Source organism: Pan troglodytes, chromosome 3 (assembly GCF_028858775.2).
Source record: "Pan troglodytes isolate AG18354 chromosome 3, NHGRI_mPanTro3-v2.0_pri, whole genome shotgun sequence".
Taxonomy (NCBI): domain Eukaryota; kingdom Metazoa; phylum Chordata; class Mammalia; order Primates; family Hominidae; genus Pan; species Pan troglodytes.
This window is the reverse complement of record NC_072401.2, coordinates 109,535,169-109,558,729: the sequence shown is the minus strand read 5'-3', so window position 1 is coordinate 109,558,729 and position 23,561 is coordinate 109,535,169. Positions and strand designations below refer to the sequence as shown.

The following is a 23,561-nucleotide window of genomic DNA, read 5'->3' as shown; positions in this document are numbered from 1 at the left end:
GATCTAGAGTCCATTTCTCAGGCCCAACCATTCATTGTTTCCTGCTGGACATTCTGAGTGCCAAGGAGAGCTCTTCCACCCTCTAAACTGCATAATAGAGAGGTGTGGCTGTGGTGGCAGTGGGAAGTCCCTCCCTCTGAATATGCCATCCCTGGGCAGTGGAGGAGAGAGCCTTTTCAACCAACATGTCCCCAGACCAGCACCGGAAAACCTTGTTGAGCCTATTCAGGATTGATGGCTGATGAGGTTCTGAGGAAATCTTTCTGGAATTTGTCCCCCCTGAACCAACCCGCCCCAAACAGTGCCCTCCCTCTCTGGTTCTGGAGTCCCTGGGGTTGCCTCATGTTGCCTCCGGTCTGAGCTCTCTGGATGGTAGACAGAGAAAGCTTTTGCTCCTGACTTCTCACTCACTTTAATTGATTTGTTTACCTTCCATTATTTTCCACTGACCTGCAAAAATACTACTTTCATCAAGCTGACTACATTTCAGCTTATTAATCATAATAAGTTATTATGCAGTGATTGGATTGGTAAAATACTTCTCTCAGAATAAGGCAGCAGATATTAAAAAATGTCTAGGTTTTAATCATTATGGGTACATAATAGGTATGTATATTTATGGGGTACATGTGATGTTTTGATATAGGCATACAAGGTGTAGTAATCATGTCCAGGTAATTGGGGTATCCATCTCCTCAAGCATCTATCATTTCATTGTGTTAGGAACATTCCAATTCCACTCTTTTAGTTATTTTAAAACTTACGATAAATTATTGTTGACTATAGTCACCCTGTTGTGCTAGCTATCAAAACTAGATCTTATCCTAACTATATTTTTGCACTCATTAACCATCCCCACTCACCCAACCCCCATTCCAAGCTGCTGGTAACCATCATTCTACTCTGTATCTCCGTGAGTTCAATTATTTTAATTTTTAGCTCTCACAAATGAGTGAGAATGTGGTTATTTGTTTCTCTGTGCCTGGCTTATTTCACATAACATAATGTCATCCAGTTCCATCCATGTTGTTGCAAATGCAAAGATGTCACTCTGTTTTGTGGCTGAATAATATTTCATTGGGTATATACCACATTTTCTCTGTCCATTCATCCATTAATGGACACTGAGGTTGATTCCAAATCTTAGCTATTGTGAATAGTGCTGCAGTAAATATGGGAATGCAGATAGCTCTTTAATATACTGATTTCCTTTCTTTTGAGTATACCGAGCAGTGGGATTGTTAGATAATAAGGTGATAATATTTTTAGATTTTGAGGCAACTCCACACTGTTCTCCATAGTCATCATATCAATTTACATTTCCACCAGCAGTGTACAAAGTTTCCCTTTTCTTTATACCCACGCCACCATTCGTTATTACCTGTCCTTTGGATAAAAACCATTTTAACTGGGGTGAGATGATGTCACGTGGTAGTTTTGATTTGCATTTCTCTGATGATTAATGATGTTGAGCACCTTTTCATATACCTGTTTGCCATTTGTGTGTCTTCTTTTGAGAAATGTCTATTCAGACCATTTGCCCATTTTACAAAGGGATTATTTCACTTTTTCCTATTGAGTTGTTTGAGCTCCTTATATATTCTAGTTATTAATCCCTTGTCAGATGGGTAGTTTGCAAATATTTTTCCCCATGCTGTGGGTTGTCTCCTCACATCGTTGACTATTTCCTTTGCTCTCCAGAAGCTTTTTAACTTAACGTGATCCCATTTGTCCATTTGCTTTGGTAAGGCAGCAGCTTTAAATCTAGGGATCATGGGCCACTTCTTTCCCTGTCCTCCCCTGTGCATACTGCAACTCCTCTGCCCCAACCCACGGATGTGTGGTTGTATTTGTGTATAAAAACATTTAAACACAGCTTTCATCTTATTTTTCATGTCTGTGATCCAGAAAAGATGAACCATTGGATTCTTGCTCTGCCCCATGTCCTTCCACTGCAAAGTTTTCCATACCCCATAGAATCCTTGCACCACTACAGCTAGTGGTCCAGGCAGGCAGCTGCTACTGCTGCTGCTCCTCCTCCTCCTCCTGTTTCTCCTTCTCTTCCTCTTCCTCTTGCCTCCTTAGAATCTGGTGAGAATCTCGTGGTCCTTTCTTTTACTTATGCCCCATCCCTCTATTTGACCTCTGAATCAACCACTGTAATGCCTTACTTGTACTATTTTACCACTAAATAGTACATGTAAGTAAGTTGCAAATGTTTTAGTTTGTTTTTTTGGCTCATTTATCTGGAATGACTCCAGTTCCTTCTCTTAATTTTCAAAGTATTTTCTTCAACATGAAAAATTAATGGAGTACTTAGATGATTAGGGGTATAGTGAGGGTGTTGTGAAATCAATCAAATAATAGGATGTTGCAACTTTACATAATTAGATGTCATTTTTCCTTTACCCTGATCTTTCCTCAGCCTCTAACCTTAACCCCAGTCCCTCTATTTACAGGCTCCAGTTACTGAAAACAATGGGTCTCCTTTTGGCTCCCAGAATGAATTATTCCCAGAGCCTTGTTTCCTTCTCGATAAAACAGAAATCTTAACACCTAACTTAGGTATGGCTTTAGGATTAAATGACGTAATGTTTGGAATTCACCACCTTACAGAGAACTTGGAGAATAGTGGGTTTTCCATGCTTTTTAAAAGGGAGCCCTTCCAGCATTCTGTTGTAGTCTGATTGCCTCTGGTAATATCAGTTTTCTCCAAGTGGTCCACTGTTCCTCTCTAGATGCTTCATTACAGTTGAGCCCACAGCAGGCCACATTCACTTGGTTGGGGGGTAGTTTGGAACAGAGATGGAGAGAGGAGCTGAGCACCAAACAGTGTGGGGCAGGAAGAGCAGGGACTTTGGTATCAAACAAATGCCGGCACAGATCCTCTCTCCACTAATTATTACTTAGCTCTGTGTTCAAAAAGACTCAGCCTTCTCATCTATAAATATGGGGGTAATAATACCCACTTACATGGACGAGTGCCAGAGTATATAAAAGCGCTACTGTAATGACTGGTACTTACTAACTGTGCAACCCATGTTAATTCCTTTCCCTGTGATATGTTCCTTCCCCTCTTAAGAAAACATTTCAGTTGTCTGATGATGGTGCAGGTCTCTAGACCATCCCTTTTCCTCCAGAGTTGGGCTCATGGACCATTTGAATCTTAAGATCCTGGGGCCTCGTTCTTATCTGAAAAATGCAGCTGCATCACCACCAGTAGGGGGTCTTAGATTTGAAAGCCCCATCAGACCTGAAGCAGGTGTTTGGCTTTGGTGGATCTTAGGAAATATTTCCAGTACCTTGTTTCTGAGGTCTAGATGCAAGAATCAATGTATCCTTTTGGAGTAAATCTGCCTCTCTTTCTGGGAAGGCTTGAGAAGCTCAGATTCTCAGAAAAGGAGGGAAAGGCGCAGCATGAAGTTACATGGCTTTATGTCACGAGTACCAGACTTCTGAAGTGTTTAATGAAAAGCAAAAATGCCACCATAACAATCAAGGCCAGATGAAATTCCTCATCTCAATAAGTTGATGAAGTGTTAAAATTCCCCTGGATTCAGTTATTACCAGAAGATTATTGATTAAATGCACAGCCAGTTGAAACTCCAGACCTTTATGCACAGCCAGATCCCGCACTTTGGGTTTAGTTTAGTTAGAACCTGGAGATGTGGAAAATGAGGACTAGCTACCAGGACAGCAGGTTTCTCCCCCAGTTACTCCTCTATCCAGGAGGCCCCAGGCCTTAGCCAGTAGGGAGTTGAACCATCTTTTTAGTTCTTCCCAGAACCACATCCTCTGAGGCTAACAGCTTTCATGACACCTTCAATTCCTGCCAGTGGTGAGTGGGTCATTTCTGGGAATGCTGCTTTGGGGGTGGCTCTCAGGATCCCTAAGTGGCACCCACTTCGTGTCCACAGGAGGTATGGGTTTTATTGGCTGTGATGCCAAAGAGGTCCTTACCTGCAGGGACCAGCCTGGGTGGCAGCCAACCAAGCTTCCTTGGCATGTTTTCCAGTCCTGGAGAGAAAGGCTGCAGTTGAGTCTCCGTAGCTTTACCCACTTCTGCTGAGGTGCTTCTTTGTCTCAAGTGATTCCTGTGCCTGGGACAGAGACCACACAGCCATTTCATAGATGTCACATGCTGTCAGGTGTGGCCCAAATGGTCACCTCAGTGTCCAAGATTTTATGAACTTGGCTTTCAGGAAGGCCACATGATGTACGGGTAATGAGCTTGGCCTCTAGAGCCAGACTTCTGCATTTGAATCCTGGCTTGGCTGCTTGCTAGAGCACATACCCTTCAAGAATATTTTCTTCTCCATGCCTGTTTCCTCATCTGTAAAATGGGGATAATAATAGTACCTGCCTCAAAGCTGTTGTGAGGATAAAGTGCTTAGCACACAGTAAGCAGTTGGTAAGTGTTAATTGCTGTAATTACTATGTATTATGTGGGTAGGTTGGCCTGATGGTGATTTGCAAATTTAAGAAAGGGTTTCAAGCTTCTCCCTAAACAGCCATCCTTGATATTTTCTCCCTTTTCTTTCTTTCTTTTTTTTTTTTTAAGTATCTACTCTTTTTATCTTTTCCTTTGCTCACCCACCAATCACCTGCCTGAGATTAAAGAATGTGCAGTTGGAATCAGAAACCAAGGGTTTTGGCCTAACTCTTACTGCCTTGTGAGCTTAAACAAGTCACTGAACCTCTGACCAGAAGTGGAGAATTTGGGGTGACTTAGGGCTGCCAGGTATCTCGTAAAGCTGGAGTAACTGTGCATCCTGTGACCCTGGGATAATGAAACAGAGCACATATTGGGACTACCTGGTGATTCTCAACTGGAAGCTAAGACTTACCTGATTGTATCTGTGAATCAAAAAGCAGGTGATTTTTACTCTTTCTCCCTCCTTCCCTCCCTTACAGCGAGATGTGTAGTAGGAAAAGCACCCGAGTAGGAATCGGGAGACTTGGGTTCTATTAAGTGAGGTACTTACTATGTGTACAGTAGCCAGCACAGAGTAAGAGCCAAAAGGATCGAATTTCTCCACTGCTGATTCCACTGTATTGGGCAGCCCAGGGGGTTCATTCCCATTGTACTCAGTGTCCCTGTGTTACTGGAGTTGTGTAGTGAGCAGGACTGTACTATTTTATACAGTAGTCCTGGCTTGACCCACCCATTCCCTGGTGACCTCTGTTTCTCAGCTTCCAGTCTGTAAAATTAAAATAAGGAGCTAAAATAAGCTACTAAATATACTTTAGGTTTCTTAGAGCTTAAACATAATAAAAAGGCATATACTTAGATACACACTTTCTCCTATCACCAGGTTCATTTTCTTCATAGTACTTGATGCTGCCTTTTCAGATTTTGCTTGTCTTTTTTTGTTTGTTTGTTTGTTTTTTTGTTTTTTTTTTTTTTTTACATATTCATTGTTTCCAATACCCACCCTCTGCTGCCTGATGCCACTTCCAGAGCCCCAGAAAGTAAGCTGCGAGAATTAGAGACCTTATCTGTGTGTTGGTCATTAGTGCTAGAATAGTGCTTGAAACATTTTAGGTGCTTAATAAATACACACATATGCACACGGGCATGTATAACTCTGCATGTGATGTAGCCACTTAATTTGTCTACAAACACTTAGATAGTTGGTTGATTATTCTTCCCCTTACCTACTCCCCACAAGAAAATATATACCACATTTTATTAGGAGATTAAATGAATGGAATTAAGAATGGTTTTACTGGCTGTCTTAAAACTTAACCAAAGTAGCAGTGCCAGCGTTCTCACTTTGTGCGTGCACATAGTGTCAAGGGGCAGTAACTTGTGAAATCAGAGGAAGCCTGCAGATTTTTGGGCTGAGGAATCTTGACTGTGATGACGATGTGCCACATATCCGCAGTGTAAGTTGGAATCCACTTTGTTCTGTTTATATACATAGTGGAGATGGTTGGCAGGAAGCAAACCATAACCCTTGGAATTCTGCTCACACATGCTATTGAAATTTCATATTACTTTTATTATTTGGCCACAAAAATGGACATAATCCTTGTTGGCTTTAACAAACCTACTAGTACTGCTTTCGCTATCCATCTTGCAAAATATAAGACAAGGCCAGGCTTAAATTAAAATCCTCGGCTTCTTATCTCTTTCCCACAGGAAAGCAAATCTGTGTTGAAAACCGTAAAATTAAGAGGAGAGCAAGGATAGCATAATTTAGCAAAAATTCATGGCACCAGATTCTGAGCTATATGACTGGAGGGATAGGTCAGACATTAAGAAGATGCTGCCTGCTAATGCAAGTTCCTTAAGGTGGTGCTCTGGAAAGAAAGAATATATCCAGAAGATTTCCACAGTGTTTACTCTTTATAAGTACCCTAAGAAAATATCTTTGTAGATTGTTTGGCAATTATGCTTATTTATGAGACTTTTAAAATGAAACTGAAAGCCATTATTCTAAAGTATATTTGAAATCTATCGATTTTAACATTTGGGCATTGAGATTTGTGTTTCCATTTTCAAAAGAGTTTATAATAAACTCCTCCTATCCTCACATCTACCCACCCCCACTTCTAGCATTCTAAATTCCATGTGTTTAAGAAGCTTATTCTGTTATTTGGAAAACTGTGTCATTAACACTCGAAAAGCATTAGAAGATTTGTTTAACCTTTTACACATTTATATGCATAGATGTTTGTGCTGAGGTGTGTAGAGAAAAATTGTGTGGCTATGATAATGGCACTCTATTTAATATACGCCAAAAAAGCTATATGAGCTATGCAAGTTTTGCCATTAAAGAAGAGCTGATAATTATAAAATAGGGAAAATCTAGTATGGAAATTATATCATTTTCCAAAAAAAGTGTGATTTTTTTTTTCCTTCCCCCCCCCCCCCCCCCGTAAGTTTCTTTTGGATGGAGGTTGTAATGATAGGGTATAAGAAGAATTACTAATTTTTCTTATAAGATAGGGTATAAGAATTCTAATTTTTCTAAGGGGAGTCCTTCTCATTGGAGCCACATATTTTTTATGGCTAATTTGTAAAAAATATTAAGTTCAAAATTAGTGTATGTCGTAGGTACAGCCACCATACACAAGTGTGTTTTGGGGGCCCTCTTTAACCATTCAGATATGGACTTACATTTTAAGCAGTTCACATTGTGCAGTTTTAGGCACTTCCTCAAATTTTTAAAAAATATGAATATTTGCTTCAGGAGAAAACTGATTTCACATGCATTTTAGTCAATAATATAGTAAGATCTTACTAATTCAAACTAATTATGATGAAGACATGTCTGAACTAGTGAATTGAGCATAATGATATGCTCAATTTCTCTTAAATTCATGTTACCCATTACTATAGTGTTTTTAAGTAGAGATTTTCCTGCAACTGCTTTAATTATTAGATTAGTTTAAAATCAGAAACAAACACCTTTAACAGGTATATAATTGTGTTGAGTCCCTTTTTCTTTGGTGAAGGGGTTATTGAGTCTCTTTAAAATGATTCCCCTAGAGAAGTTGTTAATGGGTATAAAAATACGGTTAGATAGAAGGAATAAGTTGTAGTATGTACAGTAGAGAAATTGTAGCTAACAATAGATTATTTAATAGCTAGAAGGGAAGAATTTTAATGTTCACAACACAAAGGAAAGATAATGTTTGAGGTGATGGATATCCCAGTTATCCTAACTTGATCATTCCACCTTTTATACAGGTATCAGAATATCACATATACCACAAAATTTCTACAGCTATGCCATATCAATAAAAAATAAATAATAAATAAATAAGTGATTTTACTAATTAGGTTAAACCTACTTAAGTCTTCTTTATATTTTTTAATTACTTAGTAAGCACTTTTGGGTTGGGGGGAACAACCTTAACTTTGTAACCAAAGTAATCACAGATTTCAAACTGATGAAGTCCAATTAGATAACTTGAATTAAAAAGTGTGACTGTTGACTTCCAAATTAAATAATAAAATGTCTGTAAACAAGTATAAGACATATAAAGTGTGTTAAAATATACAATTTTAACAATTAAAAATATTATTAAAGCAGTATTTCAGCTGGACACGGTGGCTCATGCCTATAATCCCAGCACTTTGGGAGGCCAAAGTGGGCGGATCACAAAGTCAGGAGTTCAAAACCAGCCTGGCCAACATAGTGAAACCCTGTCTTTACTAAAAATACAAAAAAAATTAGCTGAATGTGGTGGCGGGTGCCTGTAGTCCTACTTGGGAGGCTGAGGCAGGAGAATCACTTGAACCCGGAAGGTGGAGGTTGCAGTGAGCCAAGATCACACCACTACACTCCAGCCTGGGCGACACAGTGAAACTCCATCTCAAAAAAAAAAAAAGACAGTATTTCATATTATGCAGTTCAACTCAAGATTGGAAATTCCTTTTTATCAATTAATGTTTATGGAAACTAGAGAAGCAGAAGATGAACTGAGGAGGGCCAAAGCATAATGGCTAGTCTTGTTTGATTGACAAAGCTATAAAACTCGAAAGAATGGTGTACCATGGTTCTTAAAGATGTACAACATAGAATTATGAACTCTGTAAGCTGAGGGGATATCAGTATAGGAAATTTATATTTATTGGGTTTAAAAATTTATCCTTTGAATTGGCAATATTTATTCATTTATTTGCTCATTGGACAGTTTTTTACTTTTTGTGCCAGATATATGTAGTGAATACAAATGTTGTAAAACATTCATAAATTTTGCTGTAATTCACTCTTTATTGACTTAACCTGAGGAAATAATCTAAAAGAGAGTATAAATATATATGTACAGAAATTCATGCCATATGGAAGAGTAGTGATCAACCTAAATCCCTGAAGAGTCACTGGTGAAATAACTGATAACTCATGAATATCAGTGACATATTCATATATTTGAGAAGTATTTACCATGGAAAAATTCAGAAAAATTCTAAAAGAGACATTTCCACCTGTCCAGGTCTGAAGGTGATTCTTGGGTTATGTTGATGACTGGTTACTGCCGCTGTGTGAATTTTTTTCTTTGGGAGAAAAGACTGGAGCTGGGCATCCATATTAACTATTGACCTTGTGGTTACTTTGCAGTCAAATAAAGTGCCCGTGGTGCAGCCATCCCATGCGGTCCATCCTCTCACCCCCCTCATCACTTACAGTGACGAGCACTTTTCTCCAGGATCACACCCGTCACACATCCCATCAGATGTCAACTCCAAACAAGGTGAGAGTCCCTGTCTTTCCAGGCCTTTTTTTTTGCCAAATGAAGAGCCAAATCTCATCAGCCTGAGTGACCCTCCAGATGCCAGTGCTCCATGTCACTGGGTGGATCAGAATGTGTTTTTACAAGACAAGAGTAATTCATTTGATAGCAATTCTTTGGAAACACACAAGAATCTGTTACATTTATTACGCATTATTAAAAAGCAGAAGAAAAGCATAGCAGGGCCACAGTGAATGAAAATCTTTCATTCACAATGTAAACCAATAGATTGTGCAAATATACTAAAAATTCAGTACTCTACAATATTCATTTATTTCAGCATGTACAAGATATTGATGCTGGTAATTTTAAAATAGGAATGGGGAAAGTAGGAGATTTTTTACTTCAGATGTTATTCTTTTGAATCTCTTTTGGTTATTCCATTATATCCCTATGGTGTTTCATCTTTTGTTATTTACCAGCACTAGGTTACATATTCTACATAATCATTGATGTATAAAACCTCTATTTAAAGTCCAAGAATCGTGAATCTTATTTTACGCCTCTGCATTAATATTTGCTTCTACTTTGTTTATAGAAAAAATATATAGTGCAAGAGGTCTGAAAAATTAAAACATCCTGTTTCTGCCTGATGTGTACGGGTACGAGTTGGGAGTAGGACAGAGAGCTCTGGTGCACCAAGCCTTCTGGTCCCATCACTCAGGGCGCCAACCTCAAGGATGGATTTGCTCTCAGGGTGGCTCGTTCCTCTTTGCATGCACATGCGCACTTGGACTTCAACAGGGTCTTTGAAAGTTCAAAATAAAAGATTTTAAAAAATGTGAAGGCAGAGAACGTAAAGGGGTAAAATTTGCCACTGCCTACATTTTACCCCTTTGTCCATCCCTTTCTGGGACTTACAATGGACAACAAAATTTAATGACTGTGTGAAAAAGAGTGGCATAGAGGCTGGGTGTTCTTTCCACTACTGGTGAACACTTCTAGATTAAATACTTAACGCTTTCATTTCCCTTCCTTGTTAAAACAGAATGCTTATTTAAAGACTTAGTTACTAGTGCACTAGACTTGAATAGAGTCTGAGTACTTTGAAAAGTTGAGAATCACTTATGCAGACATTTCTAGGTTTGCTTCTGTTTTATTTTTTAATCCTCAGTCCTTCCTCCACCCTGCTTCCTTTAATCAAGAGCCTCCAACAAAGTAGGAATGTTCAAGAGTCAGGTCTATGGCTGTATAGTGAGAAAGGGAATTAAGATAGGGGTCTCAGGAAGCAGGCTGAGTTTGAGAGGGAGGACCAGTCTTGGTCGTGGTGAATTTGAAGTGTCTGTGAGATACCCAAGGGGAGACAGGAGGTAGGCCACTGAAACCTGTGGGTCACAATCTCAGACCAGCATCCGAGCAGGAGGCGCACATCTGGGAACCTATTTAGTTGTTAATTATTTCTTTATTTAACAATTAAATAGTGCTTACCCTGTCCTAGGTCCTATTTGAAACTCTTCGAAACATTAACTTTTTAAAAAGAATAAGAAATCAATCATAGTTCAGTAGTTTTTCTCTCAAGAATAATGGGACTGTTCAATTTTTTTAATAGTTAAGTTTATAACTGGCTTTCAGTTACGCTTATAGTTTCTCTTGTGTTTCCATCTACTACTGCCACCCTACCTTGTTTTGCATAATTGTTAAGTTATATCATTGCTTCTCAAACTTTTTTAAAAAAAAACTCTCCAAAACTACCGAGAAGGGACTAATGGTCATCACCAGAAGTTGTCTGCTTGCAATTTCTTCGGTCTTTATTTTGTTCTAAAGATTGGTGTGATTTTTGTATTCTGGTCCAGACACTATTTGTGCTTGTTTTAAAAAAAGATCCTGTTTTATCCCAGGCCTTGTGTTCCTTATCATCGTGTACTTCTGGAGATATATAAACTCCAATTTGAAAAAAGCACTCACTTCCATGATACTGAGTTTGTATCATTCCAGTTGGGCACTTTTGTTGCGAAGAAAATAAGCTTACTAGATCTCTTCCTTTTAATTCTTTTTCTCTCCTGCCTTAGGGCATGATGGTACTGAGGCCAGAGCTGCTGGTTTCAAAGATCCTAATAGACTAGTTAGCTGTATCTTCCCCCAACCCCTCCGCCTCAGCCAGAAAAAAACAACCGAAGATCATCATATTCACACTTTAACCCTAGAGAGAACTATTCCATAAATATAAAATGTTTGCCAGCAGAGCTCATTCTCATTTGTGGAAAAACAACTCCAGGTTAATTTCCTATTAGGGAGCACATTAGTTTTCACGTGTGTGTGTGTGTGTGTGTGTGTGTGTGTAAGTGTGTGTGTGTAAGGGACAGTACATTAATGTCAATTTTCTCATTATGTGTCTGGTAAAAATATCAAAAGGAAAGCGCTTTTAGGAAATCCTAGGTTTAGATGTCTGTTTTTATCTATGTGTTACCCATTTTATCCTTACAGATGACAACAAATACTTATACTTTTGCTCCAGGCACTTTTCCGTAGTACATATATTAATGCATTTATTCTTCACAACAGTCCTATTCTTATTTTATAAAACAGTAGCAATTACATAACTTCCTCAAAAATGCATAGCTAGTGAGCTGTATATCCATATAGTCTGACTCCAGTATTATTTCACCTATGTCTATAGAAGTTACCTATACAAGTTTAAAAATCTTAAAGGCTACGCTCAGTATATCCTCCAGCACATAGTAAGTGTTCAATAAATACTAGTTGAATAAATGATGTGAAATGTGCTGGGCACAATGTGGTTCATGCCTGTAATCCCAGCTACTCAGGAGGCTGAAGCAAGGATCGCTTGGGGCCAGGAGTTTGAGGCCAGCCTGGGCAACAGAGTGAGACCCCCTCAGCTCTAAAAAAATTAAATAAATAAAAAATAAACTTAAAAAAAATGATGTGAAATGTGTCTTCAGTGGCATAGTAGTTGGTGGAGAGACACACACTTCTGAGAATCTTTGGAAATAGGATTTTTAAAGGACAGTGACCTATTTAGAAAACTCAGATCCACTTTCTGCTCACATAATGACCTAAGCCACATCATGTATTTGCATGTACATGCCAAATGGTTGATAATATTGACCCAGCATATGGAATGGGTCTGTTTTAACACTTCTGACTTCACTTGTTTGTTTGTTCAATTGGTCAGAAATATTAACTAAGAGGCTCCTCTGCAGAAAACCATGGTTAGATACATAAATTGGTAAAATGTGATCTTTTTCTCCAAGCAGTATATAAGCTCATGCAGGAAATCATTTGCACAGACTAACTATAAAACAAAATGAAGAGCATCCCAAGTACCACATTAAAAGTACAAATAAAAAAACTTGTAGATTCAAAGGAGAAAGATTTCTCAGAGCTGTAAGTTAGAGAAAATTGCCTATGAGAGGAACATTTGAAAGAAGAGTAGAATTTCTATAGATAGAGTCAAACGCCTAGCATAGGACCTGTCCTCTAGTTCCTTCCTTCTTCCTTCTAGCAGAAGAGTGACATCCAACTAGTTGGTATTTTTTGTTCTGTTGAATCACTTCTGAACAGTATCACTACTGCTGTGTTCTAAGCATGCTTAGAACATGGAGTAGTACGGAGAGTAAGAGTTTAAGCTTAAAGACATGTGACTGCAAGCAAGTTACCTCTCCATGTCCCAGTGACAAAAGTTCAGGACAGAAAACAGATGCTTTAACAGTCACTTGGTCCCTCTACACCTCAATTTCCACACCTGTGAAATAGAGGAATTAAAGTAGATAATTCAGGGCTGTGGTTCATGCCTGTAATCCCAGCACTTTGGGAGGACGAGGCGGGCGGATCACCTGAGGTCAGGAGTTCAAGATCAGCCTGGCCAACATGGCGAAGCCCTGTCTCTACTAAAAATATAAAATTGGGCATGGTGGCACGCGCCTACATGCCTGGCTACTCAGGAGGCTGAGGCTGGAGAATCGCTTGAACCCGGAAGGCAGAGGTTGTGGTGAGCTGAAATTGTGCCACTGCACTCCAGCCTGGGTGACAGAGGGAGACTGTCTCAAAAATAAAACAAAACAAAATAAAATAAAATAGATAATTCAGATAGTCTGTGACCACTACGATTTTCAAGTTAATAGAATAAAACATTGAAATTTTCACTACGTTTCTGATGTTTTTCAGGGTTGGTCAAACTGTATTGCTTTTATTTTATTTTGTTTATCCCCGCGACTGAGCCATCCCCTTACAGACCGTGAGATTTGGGGAGGTATCTGGATCTCAGAGTTAAGGGGGCAGCAAGTTGAAAAACCTCCTCAATGATTCTGATATGTTAAGAATCACCACTGCAAACTCCCCCACCCCCAAAAAATCCTAGGGTAAAAAATTTATGTTCTGCTGTAACCAAAAGAGTCAGTATTTCTAACAAAAACAATTTTTTTGAATAAAGGAGATTTGAGACCATTATTTTAAAAACAGCAAAACATGAGATGATTTAAGGTAAGCCCTCTGTTGAGAAATTAAAGAACTTTTTTCTTTCCCACCTACTTTCTGTAAGAATTGAGAAATAGTTCATTCTAACTTCAAAGTTGAATTAACACCAACTTTCAAGACAGCACTTCTTGTCATTCCCAATGTGAAGGCTTTCAGTATCCTTAAGATACAAATGAAATTCCTAGGCACTTTAAATAGTAAAAAGCAGAATATTTAAGAAACATCTTCCATGTACTCATCTAATTCCACATATTAGCCAGTATATAATATTTACAGTCACTAAACGTATAATCTGGGTGTTAAACCTTGGAATATGTGCTTGTATATGGAAGTGGTCTTTTAAAGCCATCATTAGCTATGTGAAGACACATCTGTGGCTTTTTTTTCTATTCTGAATCACTTTCCCCCAAACACATTGAATCTAAGTTGTTATATTTTACATTTTATGCTTGTCATTTTTTTCTTCTGTACCTAGGGTAAGGTATAAAGGGATGTCACTTGGGACTGGGATTACATATAATCTTTAGGTGGTTTTCACAGTTACAGGGCAGTGTACTCCAGGGACTGTGAGCTCAGGAAACAATTTGGTGGCACTTTGATTTTCTGTGGAATTCAGCTAATCCAGAACAGCTTGACCTTGCAGCCCAGAGGACTCAACTTGATGAAGAGCTTAGACAGAGACCAAATGAATCATATCAAATGTGACCATTATGGGGCTGAAGATGATTCCTAATTAATCTTTGATCCTCTGAGGTGTCACATTTCCCAAATCTATATGTCCATAAGGGAACCAATGAAAATATGAAAATGGCAATTTACCTAATCCTTGAACTTCGTGGCAAGCCATCTACTTATGAAGGGCTGTCATTTTCCATTCTACAAAAAAATCATTCTCATTCTATATAAAACAATTGTCTACCATTTTCTTAAATAATGTGAAATATTGAGGGCAAAACAAATAATTCAAAAGTCTATTTTGATGATTGTATTACTAGCAGCATCTTTACTCCTGTAGGAGTTCCTTAAGATAATACTCTCTGAAGGCCCAGTTTTCCCAGATGTTGAAATCTTGAGAAAAGCTAACAAATGGACTCCTGTTCCTTGGATCTGGTGAATAAATATTGTTTCATTCTGAACCTTAAGTATGAATGGTATAAAACATGTAGTTGCATTTCTGGTTAAATATCCTGTGAATCTGTAAATGATACCTCTCTGTTCTGTTTAACAGGCATGTCCAGACATCCTCCAGCTCCTGATATCCCTACTTTTTATCCCTTGTCTCCGGGTGGTGTTGGACAGATCACCCCACCTCTTGGCTGGTAAGAACCTTGCTGCACCCTTCAGCCAGGCATTTGAACACATGTTCCTCCACTTTCCATTCATGGAAATTAGATTTATGAATGGTAACACTTGCGGAGTTGAAGAAATTTCACATCAACAAGCAAGGTGCTAACTTTATTCATTTCAATTTAAAAGATTAAAAAACATACAGACTTTGAAATGGATTGATCCGTTTGCTAATATGGGTAGAAAATGACTGTAGCATTTGCTTTGAAGCTTATAGTTTTATGGATTCCCTTTGTGGCTTTGGGCATTTGCTATGCCTGTACAAAGTTAGTGCTCAGTGTGGTTCTTCTTTTCTAGGTTTTTTAATGAACAACTTATATTTTTCAAAAATGAATTTAGACGCATTGAATATCTACCTTTACTTGTAAGTGGGCAAGTGAGGTAAATGACAAAAATAACTAGAGAGAAATTCAACAATATAAGAGCATTTTTTGGATGTTAATGAAGTAAGCATCCAATTTGAGTTCAGAGTAGTAAAAAACTGATTTGGGGGCCTTCTTTTTTTCTGAATATGAACGCTAGTGCTCTTTATTTTGTTGTTTATTTCTAAAAATATGCTTACTGCTGCCTCCAAAATCTTTTCAATTATGAAGGTGAAGGAAACATATTTTGGGAAGAAAGAATAACATGGTATAGCCTATGTTTATTATTTTATGATTAACCCACAACATTTCCTCCTCCCACTCCCATACTCTCTCCACTCTTCCCTCTCCAATTCTCCCTCCATAGAAATAATTCTCAACTCAAGCAATTGTTTCTCTCCTTTTTCCACTTGACTCTCTATGTCACAGCCCCCATGTCATTGTACCCCATCTCCCTACCTGGACATCCTTGCATTATCCTTCTTCAGCTAGGAAGGGTCATCCTGCCATGGACAATCCAGCTTTCTCTCTTTTTCTCTCTCTCTCTCCCTAGCATTACATCTCTTAGTCAGTAACTGCTTGAACTTAATTGATTATGCATACATTTTCAAACCTAGATCAATTATTCTGTCTGAACTTAGTGACTTAGGGGCAATAGTGCTGTGCTGAATCGTACCACTGGCAGCTGGAAATAAAGTCTGTGTAAATGAAAAATGAGAGATGTAGAAAGAACAGAGGGAAAAAATGGACTTCTCAGGGTGGAGAGAGAATAATTCCAGTGAATTAATCTTTTATTTCTTGACTTTAACGTGTATATGGGGGAAATGGTACAGTGTTTCTAAAATGTTTATTTTTATATGAATATACAATTTTATTTTCTTCTTTCTTCCCTTGCCTGAAATTCTCAAAGATTCTGATAAAGAAGTCACTCAGCTCCTTCTCTGAAGGGAATATTTCACTATTCTCAGGGTTATGTTATATTCAATAAACATTTAAGTGCTTACTTTGTTCAAAGCATTAATGGGGTTGGGAGAGGGGATGGGATAAAAGAGATGTAATTCATGGATGGTTTGTTTCAAAGTTGAGGGTGGGAGATTTCTTTCAAGGCAAATGACACTTTGATTGGGTGGAGGGTGAGGAAGGGGAACGGTTACGTTTCTGAAACAATCCCGGGGTCTGTGATACTTCCACAAGATTCTGTTTGAATATCTCCCTCTTCTCCCCTCATCCAACTCTTACTACTGGTTGGTAACTGGTGTTTTGTCATTGATGGGTTCCTTTCTTCTGTGACCTCAGGCAAGGTCAGCCTGTATATCCCATCACGGGTGGATTCAGGCAACCCTACCCATCCTCACTGTCAGTCGACACTTCCATGTCCAGGTAGGTGGAGGTGGAAACTGGGGCGCTCGAGGACAAGTTGCTCTTCTCGTGCTTGCATCCTGTGCGCCTCTGCTTGCCTTTTGGTTGGCTAGGAGGGTGCATACCTCAGCCATGTGTCTGTCTGTGCAGTGTGCCTGGCTCCCACACTAGGTGTCAGAGAGAGTCCCGGGTAGGAGCTCTGCGCTGTGCCCCGGCCGGACCAGCCACACCATCGGGTGATGGACTCAGCCTCCCTGGAAAGCGTTGCCTCCAAACAAATTCATGGCCGCCTGACTGTGGGATGGGAACTGTCTGGAAAGCGGACATTACAAGAAGAGTTTGTTTGATTCAAAATATGCCGGGGGTGGGGTAAGGGAGGAGGATAAAACTGGTTTGGTCTCAGCTCTGTAATTTGCTTCCTTTGTGGAAAGTTGTATCAGTTTGATGCGGCAGTGTTTGAAAATGCCCAGATAGTCTAGAGCCTTCCTGGATGGAGGCTGTCAGAAGAGACAGAACAGTGCAGACAGGCTGGCAGGCCATACAGGGTGTGTGTCCTAGTGTGTGAATCAGGCCCTGTGTGTACATGGTCGTGCCAGCGGAGCTCGGGAGGCCTGCCGCACCGCACCGAGAAGCTGCTGTGTGTGATGCTTTTGCTTCTGGAGAGGATGGCTCTGTGCCCTGTGCTTGATGTACACACACATTTGGGGTGCATCATCTGTGTGTTCGATGTGGCTTTGTCAAGGGAGCTAGCATTATTGTGCCAGGAGTCAAACTGGTGGGTTATTAACTGGTTGTGAATATGTCTTTTTTATATGGGTATAGTATTCAAAGTTTCTGTGGTGAATTACAGCTTTAAAAAAACTTTTTTTTTCAGTGAGTTGTAAATGTAGCTGATTGTGGGAGGAGGTGGAATTAATATCCTTCCCCTTAAAACATATTTTTATACTTTTTAACATTGTAAGAACTATCTGATGATAGAACTCTCACAGGCAAATAACTATCATCATGTATTTTTGCAAGTAATACATTTAGCAAAGCATCATTATTTGGTCAAATATTTGTATTTTTACCATGCTTCCTTCATATTTTAAAATTTGTTTTTGAAAAATATATATCCTAGCAGAGTTCCTTTCAAGAAAAGGAAATTAATTGTGTAGGCTGTGATGAAAGACCTGAGAATGTTGTTCTTGCTGAATTAAATGTTTACTTTAAAAAGTTTGAAAAGCAAAAATTTCTAAAACATATCCAAATTTATCTAGAGAGCTTTTTGAAAGTACTGTCTTTATTTTATTTTTCTTGCATGGCAGTTTCCCTCCTTTGTGTTGGCTGGTGGTGGATATTTTAAGATTTTTTTTAATGCTGTTCAAGCGTACTTGGGAAAAAGCCTTTGGCAAGTGTAGTTTTTAACCTTGATGCAGAACTTTATCCTTCCTTTAAATTCTTCTCCTTATTTCTGTTACCAGTTTTCCATAAGATGAGATCTCTGAAACATTAGTGTATTTCTGCACAGAAAATCATTTTGGATGATGTTAATGGAAACCTTATTAAATGGGAGACTGATTCCTATCCGTTTTCTCAGTTGTTCCCTCCTAATATGGATGAGGAAGCCAGTAATATGAGAAAATTCTCATTGTAATGGTTTGCTTAGGAATATAGGCAGAGATTTTAAAACATGATGTGTTTTGCTTTCATTTAAAAATCATTTAAAAAGCCAAGTCTTAAATAAAGTGTTATATTTCCAATACTTTTCGTGAAATTCCTATTTCAAAATTGCTTTGCAAGAAAAATGATTCACTTTTTTTTCCACCCGAATATAGAAAGAAAAAAATAATTATCGGCCCACTCTAATTTATAGTTAATGCTTCTGTGCGTAAAGATGTGTTTTTACTCTTAGCCAGTAGCAGTTAGTGGATTGCTTTGAAATTCCATCTAGCTTTTGCTGCAACAGCCAGTTGTACATTGTTTTCTTCTCTTTCCTCCTTTCAGGTTTTCCCATCATATGATTCCCGGTCCTCCTGGTCCCCACACAACTGGCATCCCTCATCCAGCTATTGTAACACCTCAGGTCAAACAGGAACATCCCCACACTGACAGTGACCTAATGCACGTGTAAGTATCCACCCGGGCTCTGCTGTGATTGCCTTAGGATACTGAGGATTTCTACACTGTTGCTCCTTTGCAACAGTGATCCTTCACCCCTTTGTGTTGCTGTGAAACTCAATGCACCTCTGCCTTGAAAACTCTGTCCCTGAGGACATTAAGCAGCTTCATTCCTACTGTGCTGATTTTGATTCTGAGGTTGCAAAGGAGCGCGGACCCTAAAAGATCATGGGAACCTCACCAAAATGGAAGAATCTTCAGAACATAGGCATCCAAGACTCTTCAGCTGTTTAGCCATTTACCACTGAATTTTCATTTGGTTCAGATTATTGGGGAGAACCTGTTCCTACCTGAGTGAAGTAGATTGGAGGGTTTAATGCACTTTCTTCTGGAAGTGCAGTTACCCTGGCTCCAAGCTTCAACAGCACAGAATTCAAGAGAAAGGAACAAATAAAGCCCAAGATTCCCTGTTGGGCCAGGGTTGTCTCAAGACTGTGAGTGCAGGCCTAAATTAATTTACTCTGAAGAGATGAGTAATTAGTTTCTTAATCTAGGTTTTGTGGATGGGAGGGTGGGGGTGAGAGGCAGCATGTGATGGTCCATAAAGCCCTTGCGAGTGTATGCAAAGGCAACATGCATTTGTTTGGGGGAAAAGGTCTAAAGATTTATTAGCTTCTCGAAGTGGTCCTTAACCCCCTGCAAAAGTTAAGAACCTCTATTCTGAAAGAGGAATGATCACCTGTGCTGTGTGTTCAGCTTCTTCTGAGGGGACCAGAGAAGTCCTCAGCCTCAGAGCCCATCTGGAGCATCTTCACAATGCCAAGTCCATTTCTACTTGGTGTTCATAGTTCTATAATGACAGGTCCACTTTCTCAAACCAAAGGGTTTTATTCTCAGTCACTGAGTAGATAGGAAGCCCTATTGGATGGGTTGTTTGCCTCTCAGTGTTTTGTCAAATGAGTCAATAACTGCTCTTCCAAGTTGGTGGTGTTCTGGGGTGAGAGGGTTGTCGCCATCCTGAGTGTAGCCATGTGAGCAGGTGCTCTGCTTTTCTCCTCCCCCATCCCTTCCTCATTCCTTCAACCCCTTCCCCTAACCACCACGACCACCACCTTTTAGGAAGCCTCAGCATGAACAGAGAAAGGAGCAGGAGCCAAAAAGACCTCACATTAAGAAGCCTCTGAATGCTTTTATGTTATACATGAAAGAAATGAGAGCAAATGTCGTTGCTGAGTGTACTCTAAAAGAAAGTGCAGCTATCAACCAGATTCTTGGCAGAAGGGTAAGTAGCCGAGTCATGTGTAAATGTTCATGGTAGCCATGGAACTGCTTCATGAAAATCTGCCCCAATTTAATCACATATCAGGTGGTCATAGAATGTGTTTGCACTTCAAGATATGATATGATGCATTTTAAAGAATTTTGATAACTGTTTTTACTGTTATTCTTTTTTTTTGAGACAGCGTCTCACTCTGTTGCCCAAGCTGGACTGGAGTACAGTGGTATGATCATAGTTCACTGCAGCCTTGACCTCTTGGGTTCAGGCGATCCTCCCACCTCAACCTCCCGAATAGCTGGGACTGTAGTCGTTGTGCCACCATGCCTGGCTAATTTTTTTTTTTCCAACTTAAAACTTTTAATTAAAAAGTAAACTTTAATGTTGAAAATGCAAACTTGGGGAGGGCAGGAAGATCACACACAAGGCTGTCACTTCACACTTGGAGGGTTGCACAGAGGCCGGGCAGAGGCGCCCCTCACATCCCAGATGGGGCAGCAGCCGGGCAGAGGCGCCCCTCACTTCCCAGACGGGGCGGCAGCCGCGCAGAGGCGCCCCTCACTTCCCAGACGGGGCGGTAGCCGGGCAGAGGCGCCCCTCACTTCCCAGACGGGGCGGCAGCCGGGCAGAGGCGCCCCTCACTTCCCAGACGGGGCGGCAGCCGGGCAGAGGCGCCCCTCACTTCCCAGACGGGGCGGCAGCCGGGCAGAGGCGCCCCTCACTTCCCAGACGGGGCGGCAGCCGGGCAGAGGCGCCCCTCACTTCCCAGACAGGGCGGCAGCTGGGCAGAGGCGCTTCTCTCTTACCAGTCAGTTGGGTGGCCGGGCAGAAGGGTTCCTCACTTCCCAGTCCATTGGGCGGCCAGGCAGAGGCGCTCCTCACTTCCCAGATGGGGCAGCCAGGCAGAGGGGCTCCTCACTTGCTAGACGGGACAGTGGCCAATGCCTGGCTAATTAAAAAAAAAAAAAATTTGTAGAGATGTGGTATTGCTATGCTGCCCAGGCTGGTCTCAAACTCCTGGGCTCAAGCAAACCTCCCACCTTGGCCTCCCAAAGTGCTGGGTGAATAAGTGGGAGCCACCATTTCTGGCCCTGTTATCATTCTTTTTTTTTTTTTTTTTGAGATGAGTCTTGCTCTGTCACCCAGGTTGGAGTACAGTGGCATGATCCTGGCTCACTGCAAACTCTGCCTCCCAGCTTCAAGTGATTCTCCTGCCTCCGCTTCCTGAGGAGCTGGAATTACAGTTGCCTACCACCACACCTGGCTAATTTTTGTATTTTTTTTTTTAATAGAGACAGGGTTTCACTGTGTTGGCCAGGTTGATCTTGAACTCCAGACCTCAAGTCATCCACCCACCTCGACCTCCTAAAGCCCCATTATCATTCTTTAAACAGATATTTATTATCCTTTTGGGTCAGGCATGATGCCTGGAGATTAGGTAATAATTGCTGAATAAAGTAGATGCAGCCACTGGGCACGGTGGCTCATGCCTGTAATCTCAGCACTTTGAGAGGCCGAGGCAGGCAGATCACCTGAGGTCAGGAGTTCAAGACCAGCCTGGCTGACATGGTGACACCCCATCTCTACCAAAAATACAAAAATTAGCTGAGTGTGTGGTGGTGGATGCCTATAATCTCAGCTACTCAAGAGGCTGAGGCAGGAGGCAGGATAATCACTTGAACCTGGGAGGCGGAGGTTGCAGTGAGCCGAGATTGTGCCACTGCTCTCTAGCCTGGGCAACAGAAAGAGACTCTGTCTCAAAAAATTAAATAAATATCCACCTAGAATTTACAGATCTATAAATCATTGTTAGGGCCTCTATTAGCCAAAATAGATACAGCCCCTTTCTGGAGCTTCAAGTTTTATGACAGAATACAGACATTAGACAAATAAATAGCCAATAAATATATAATAAAAATTATGATAAATACTGTGAATGTAGGGAATAAGATTCAGTGAGAAAGAACAGTAGGGGCTTGGGCAGGCCCCTCTGAGGAAACCGTATTTAAGCTGAGATGTGAGAGTAAGTAGAGACGAATGGGGAGAGGTAGGCTCCCCACATGCAGATGGAGTAGCATGTGTGTGCCGCCTCTGAAACAGGGAAGCGTTTAGCTCTTTTAGGGAGCTACAGCAAGGCCTTTGGGGGACTGTCCTGGCAAACAGAGGTGGCCACTCCTTCCAGGACAGAAGCAGAGCTGTTCTACCATGAGGCTTTACATGGAAGAATGTATATGATCCTGAGGAGTCTTGATTCTAGAAAGACTGTTCTCCAAATCTCAAAGTGTACACCTGCCAGGTTTCTGGGTTGCCCTTTTCTTTTCATTCATTCTTTCACCAATGCTATGATATTTTTCTGAGCCCCTGTTATGTACTAGGCAGCAGGCTACAACTAGGATAGACACTCTAAGATTGTTTATCCAACTGTCAGCCAAAAGACATACATAGTCAGTCCTTCCAAGTACTTTGTATGGGATTGAAGTGATTTCAGTTAGATGGCTGAAGAGTGGTAAGAAAAGTTTGAGTTTCTCTAATTTAAATTATATTTTCACCATAGTCACATTATCATTATAATTTTAGAAATGTTTCATCTTAATTTGTTGATGCTCTTCATATCTGTGTGGTAGCCTCTTAATTTGTGACCCTGTGTTTGTTTTTGCAACCTCTCAAGAAATTCATGATTGGCAAATGAACATTCAGTTGAGGAGGATCTAACAACCCTTGTGAAACATAGAGGATCATGTGTTAGCTATTGTCGATGATAATTTTACCAGGTCTGTTCTGAACCTAATAAATTTGAGCATTTATAACAGAAAACATTTAGGAGATTTCCAGTCCATGTGAACAGGAGGGAAGCAGGCCCTCTTACATTATCGATTCCCATTGGATAGCCTCAAAATGCAGCTATTTCCAATCTGCAAGTCACCAGGGTTTCCAGGGGAGGATGTGGTGATAGATTATAGCTTTTTTGGTGTCCTGTGTACAATGCCGTATCTCCCTGTGGATTCTTAGACACTTAATAACAATAATTACAATGCTTTCCCAAGCCAGATCATGGCAGATGAGTGATTCCCATCATCTTGGAAGAACTCTGCCTTAAAAACTGATGATCATTTTCCCTGACTCTTTAAAAAGAAGAAATCAGAGGAAAAGAAGGGCTGATGTTTTTATTTCAGCTTGTATGCAACTCTTAGTTTTTTCTTTTTTCTTTTTTGAGTTAAGGGCCCCCTGGCCCTCCAGTGGGAATTACTTTCCTGCTGAAGAGAGTGAGGATATGATATGAAGGTATGCTTCCTATTCTTAATGCACATTTCCAACAATTGCTACTTTCTCAGCTCCCTTAACAATCCCCAGATCCGAGCATGTGTCCTAAAGGATGGTTCTTATTTGGGGTCTCTGTCTGTCTCTGATTTAGACACCTGTTTCTATTTATAGGTCTC

At 40.3% G+C, this 23,561-nt stretch overlaps 1 protein-coding gene across 15 annotated transcripts in view; it reads left to right on the top strand.

Moving 5' to 3' along the window:
- Positions 1-23,561, top strand: part of LEF1 (lymphoid enhancer binding factor 1) — a 120,084-nt gene that overhangs the window by 69,569 nt on the left and 26,954 nt on the right. For 10 of the 15 annotated variants that reach the window (XM_009448109.5, XM_009448113.5, XM_063809720.1 and 7 more), the window contains exons 4-8: positions 9,075-9,207; positions 14,909-14,999; positions 16,686-16,769; positions 18,735-18,857; positions 19,968-20,130. In XM_009448109.5, coding sequence (XP_009446384.1) covers positions 9,075-9,207; positions 14,909-14,999; positions 16,686-16,769; positions 18,735-18,857; positions 19,968-20,130 — 594 coding nt within the window. The remainder of the gene's footprint in view (positions 1-9,074; positions 9,208-14,908; positions 15,000-16,685; positions 16,770-18,734; positions 18,858-19,967; positions 20,131-23,561) is intronic. The other 5 variants (XM_063809722.1, XM_009448108.5, XM_517386.8 and 2 more) reach the window with 1 other exon arrangement.